The sequence below is a fragment of the Ascidia mentula genome, chromosome 6 (assembly GCF_947561715.1).
Source record: "Ascidia mentula chromosome 6, kaAscMent1.1, whole genome shotgun sequence".
Taxonomy (NCBI): Eukaryota; Metazoa; Chordata; class Ascidiacea; order Phlebobranchia; family Ascidiidae; genus Ascidia; species Ascidia mentula.
Window position 1 is genome coordinate 2,885,687 of NC_138571.1, and position 5,781 is coordinate 2,891,467.

General features: G+C 44.1%; 1 protein-coding gene across 1 annotated transcript; it reads left to right on the forward strand.

Annotated features, from left to right (window-relative positions):
• Positions 1 to 583: 583 nt before the first annotated feature.
• On the forward strand, positions 584 to 1,252 carry LOC145906874 (uncharacterized). The gene has a single exon (XM_082994340.1). The coding sequence runs from the start codon at positions 584 to 586 to the stop codon at positions 1,250 to 1,252; it is 669 nt and encodes a 222-aa protein (XP_082850466.1).
• Positions 1,253 to 5,781: the final 4,529 nt, after the last annotated feature.

Sequence of the window (5,781 nt, forward strand, 5' to 3'; positions counted from 1 at the left end):
TCACATCGTTCTTACTAGTTTTCTTTGTTCGAAGATTGGACGCCAACGATTTTCCTATTAACATATAGCCTTGTTGTCACTTTTTGCCATACATGCTGGTGGCAAATGTGGTTCGAAGACGTTGGTGCCAGTATAAGTCGTTTAATTTCAAACCGCAAACAATCATTTGGGGAGAAATTTGTGTTTCGAGTCACTATCAAACAGCAGTCTATATTTAACTGAACGGTTAGGTAGTGTTGAAAACTTAATGTCATCATCGCTTGGGATCCCCACCCAAGATAAATTTGTCTGTTTAGATGGCTAAATAAACGCAATCGCAATAAATTTTCGGACAAAATCCATGCAAAAACCTATCAGCACTTACTTTAACGTTCAGCGAATAAGCACGGTATTGTAGCGCTCACTTTACCGCATTTTAGCGAAGCGGATTAATTGCCTTTTTCGCCGCGTTTCTCTTTTGCCGCTGTTGCGTAGACTCGTTGAGTCATTCTTAACTTTGCAACGGAATAAAGCTGTGTAACGCTTTAATGGTGACCCCGACGAGTCAGAAACGTATATTTCTTGACATAAATTTCAAGTTAAGATGGATGGTGGTGATCAAAACGCTGTGGCTATTAAACTCCCCACATTTTGGATGTCGCAGCCACGTGTTTGGTTCCAGCAAGCGGAAGCTCAATTTGCTTTGAAGAAAGTGACAGCTGACGAAACCAAGTACTTTTACGTTGTGTCAGCTCTCGATCAGAACACAGCTAGTCGCTTGATTGATTTACTTGAACAACCGCCGCATGAAGACAAGTATGCAGCAATTAAGGAGCGATTGCTGACTACTTTTACTTTAACACCGTCACAAAGAGCTCAACAATTACTCCACATGCCAACTTTGGGTGACCGGCTGCCAACTGCCCTAATGGACGAAATGCTGGCGTTGCTTGGGAGTGAGGAACCTTGTTTTTTGTTCAAAGAATTATTCCTGGAGAAGATGCCCGCTGCCGTACGCACGGGTTTGGCTGGAAAGGATTTTCTTTGTGCTCGCGTTTTAGCGCAACAGGCGGATGCTCTGCTCTTGGCTAGTAGAAAAGACGAGGAATACGAGGTATTAAAGGTGCGACGCTCGAGGTTCAGTTCTACTACACCACAACAAGTAAGAAACGCTCAAAAATTTTGCTTTTACCACCGTCGTTTCGGTAAAAACGCACGTCAGTGTTGTCCTCCATGTGTGTTTCGGGGAAACGAGCAAGCCGACCGTCTTTAGCTGCTGCGACGGCCGGCAAAACGAGCAGCCTCTTTTTTTTAATGGACCGCTTATCTGGGCGTAATTTTCTTGTCGACACGGGGGCAGAAATCAGCGTTTTACCACCGACTCGCTTTGAGCGCCACACAAACAGGCCCGGCAAAACCCTTGTGGCTGCGAACGGCAGCAGTATTCGGACGTACGGCTCACGTCTGATCTCGCTTAATTTGCCCGCTGGGAAGTTTAAATGGAATTTTGTTTTGGCGGATGTCTCCAGGCCATTGCTCGGCGCCGACTTCTTGAGAGCACATTCTTTGTTAGTTGATCTTCAACGACAGCGTTTGGTCAGCGCACAAACGTTTGCAAGTTTTCCTATTCGAAAAGCCGGATCTTTATTTCAACGCATAAATGTTCTCACCTCAGACAAGTGTGATTACGCGCGTTTGCTGGCCGCATTTCCCGCAGTTACAGCGCCTCACTTCTCTGAATTGCTCCCCAGGCACGGCGTGCAGCATTTCATCACAACAAGTGGACCTCCAGTTCACGCGCGTGCTCGGCGCCTTCCTCCTGAGAAACTCACTTTGGCAAGAAATGAGTTCGCCAATATGTTAAAAATGGGGATTGTCAGACGCTCGTCCAGCCCCTGGGCTTCGCCACTACACATGGTTCCAAAGTCTACAGGCGGTTGGAGGCCGTGTGGCGATTACAGGCGATTAAATGCTGCTACTCTGCCAGATCGTTATTCTATTCCTCACATTCAGGACTTTTCAGCAAGTTTGGCAGGATCTACCATTTTTTCCAAAATCGACCTTGTGCGTGGCTACCACCAAGTTTCAGTTGCCCCCGCGGATGTTGCCAAAACGGCGGTAATTACACCTTTCGGTCTTTTTGAATTTCTGCGCATGCCATTTGGGTTAAAAAATGCCGCCCAAACATTTCAACGTTTAATGGACACAGTTTGCCAGTCTCTTGATTTTGTATTTGTGTACCTAGATGACATCTTAGTAGCAAGCAAAACACCTGCTGATCACTACAACCATTTAAAACGACTTTTACACGGTTGGCAGATCATGGTCTGGTCATCAACGTAGCCAAGTGCCAGTTTGGCGTTGACCAAATTGATTTCCTCGGTCACAGAGTCAATATGCATGGTGCGTGTCCGTTGCCTCACAAAGTGAAAGCAATCCAGCAGTTTCCTCGTCCTACAACCATCAAGGGCCTTCAGGAATTCGCGGGTATGATAAATTTCTACCACAGGTTCATACCAAACGCAGCACGCATAATGTCCCCAATCTATGAAGCGTTTTCGGGCAAAGCAACACAACTCGTCTGGAGCAATCGCCTGATTTCAGCATTTGAAAAAGCGAAGGCAGCACTTGTGCGCGCGACGCTTTTACACCACCCTCTGCCTCAAGCGCCAACTGCCCTCACTACTGACGCGTCACAAACATCGGTTGGAGCAGTGTTGCAGCAATTCATTGATGGTGTCTGGCGACCGTTAGCATTTTTCAGTAAACGTCTTCGACCACCAGAAGTAAAGTATAGTGCATTTGACAGAGAACTTCTCGCTTTGCATTTGTCCATCAGACATTTTCGCTACTTTCTGGAAGGTCGCTGTTTTGCGGCTTACACTGACCACAAACCGTTGATTTTTGCCTTCACAAAAGTTTCCCAACCTTGGTCTGCGCGACAACAACGTCACTTGACCGCCATTTCCGAGTTCACTACCGATGTGCGATACATCAAAGGAAAGCAAAATCAGGTCGCAGATGCTCTATCCCGAGCCTCCATCGACTCCATTGACTTTCCTTTGGACTTGGATTACTCCGCTTTAGCAACCGCGCAGCTTGATCCGGAAGTTCAAGCATACCGCACGGCTGTGACCAATCTCAAGTTGCAAGACATACAGTATGGTATTTCCGAGGACACCATACTCTGTGATGTTTCTAAAAACGTCCCACGCCCCATTGTACCCAAGTCTTGGCAGCGTAAAATTTTTGAAATTGTGCATGGTTTGTCGCACCCATCTATTCGAGCCACCCGCCAGCTAATTGCTTCCAAATTCGTGTGGCATGGGATGAAACAGCAGGTTGTATTATGGGCACGGAACTGCATACAATGTCAAAAATCGAAAATCCAACAACATGTACGTTCACCGCTCGAAAACTACCCGCCTCCACGGGCTCGTTTTGCTCATGTTAATGTGGACATAGTCGGTCCACTTCCGTCTTCACAGGGCAATACCTATTTGTTTACAATGGTCGACCGCTTTACGAGATGGCCAGAAGCTGTGCCTTTTCCTGATGCTACCACGCCAACGTGTGCTAGGGCATTTGTTTACCACTGGGTGTCGCGTTTTGGTGTACCTTTGGACATTTCCTCCGACCGTGGTCCACAATTCACGTCTGATTTATGGACATCTTTCAATAGGTTTCTTGGTGTCAAGCTTCATCGCACGACGGCTTATCATGCCCAATCAAATGGTCTGGTCGAACGTTTCCATCGACACTTGAAGAGTGCCCTTATGGCTCGGCTCACCGACAGCAATTGGATGGACGCTCTGCCCTGGGTTATGCTTGGAATCCGCACCGCTCCAAAAGAAGATCTCGGGACATCGTCTGCTGAGCTCGTTTACGGTTCACCGTTGACTGTACCTGGCGATTTCATTGGTTCAACACCCACCGAACCGTCCCCGCGTCAACTTTTGCCCGCTTTGCGGTCGGCTGTTGGCAGGTTCCTGCCGACACCAATGTCGCGTCACTCACATCCGCATGATAATGTTCCAAAGTCATTGGACACTAGCGCTTATGTATTCTTGCGCACAGACAAACATCGCCCGCCTTTGACACCTCCGTATGAAGGGCCATACCGGGTCATAGCAAGAACACACAAAACGTTCACCCTGGACTTCGGTGGACGCCAACAGACAGTTTCTGTTGACCGTTTAAAACCTGCCCACGTCGACCTGACACGACCGGTCCGAACGGCTCAACCACCGCGTCGAGGAAGGTGGCGGGGGGTTATGTAGCGCTCACTTTACCGCATTTTAGCGAAGCGGATTAATTGCCTTTTTCGCCGCGTTTCTCTTTTGCCGCTGTTGCGTAGACTCGTTGAGTCATTCTTGACTTTGCAACGGAATAAAGCTGTGTAACGCTTTAGTATACCTAAAACTAACCAGCATTGTTTCCAAACATAAGGCGTTATTACAGAACACGTGGCATTGTTACCAACAATGTTGCATTGTTATGAAACAAGTGCCTTCGTCCAATCGGACCTCAAAAGAGACATATCAGTTTGCAACATGCAAGGTTTTTCATTGGTTTGTCGCTATTTTAACGTGTATTCCAAACTTATGCAAGTACAAGAATCCTGTAATCGAAATAAGCCTGGTCGTTCTAATGCGTTAGTTACCAGATACGACATTTTTGCTATTCGACACGCACGACAATTTTTCTCAAGATGTTCGACACGCAATAAAAAATCGATGACCTGCTCACAATAAAACATGCAATTTCAATGAGGCAGTTCGAGTACATCCAATGATGCGAATGAGACAGCACAAATGTTCAATGTGGTGGTTCGGAAACTGTCTGACTCTACAGCTCGATAAAATACAATTTTAACTACAGATTCATTAACACAACCATGCCAGACTCTTGGGTTCTGAAAAGGTGCAACACAACAATGTATTAGAATTTGAGTTTCTTTTCTGCCAAGAATTTTGGGTCATAGATTCTTATTTTTGTTTTGTAAACATGCAAGTTATACTGACGATGTTTTCATTTAATAAGATTTTGCTTTTTTAACAACAGATGCATCTCAGAGTATAGATGCCCAATCAGCTCACATTAGTGGTGGAGTTGTGGCTGCGGTTAGAGGCACTGTTTACCAAACAAACTATAACTTTCCTGCAGGTTAGTGTGTTATTATACTGGTTTCAAAGAAGGCATGTAAAACAATTTTGTTATAACCTTTTCCTAGGAAGCGACATGCTTTAGTATAACATTGTCATTGTTGAATTGACTGTCATTGATCTGAAGTCTGCAGTTTCAAAGAAAAATAAGACAAAATTGTATTGATGTGATTGGTGTGAAACTAAGTAATGAATTTTATGAGCAATAAATATATATTTCTTGTTGTTTCGCATGTAATTTATATTTTTGTATGTTTTTTTTACTGCAACTTTTTTCAGATGGAAGTTCATCTAAGAGCTCAAATCTAAATGGTAAGCAAAGAGTTATATGGCATAAAAATGTGACCGTGGTCCATAATAATATTTTAGTGTAGTAACTATATTATAAATGATTATGAACATTTTTACCTGAAAAACTTTCAAAAGAACTAAATGCTATTCTTCTAGGGGTATCTTTTTTGAACTGTGCTACAAAATTTTCAAAATTCAAAAATTAAGAATTTTTATATTTGTGATTTGACATTTTCAAAAATAATAATTCAATGTTTAGCCCATGAATTTGACACATCATCAAAATAATTATGCCATTCACATCATATTTTCTTAGAAATGACTGTCTTATCATTTCTAATTAAAA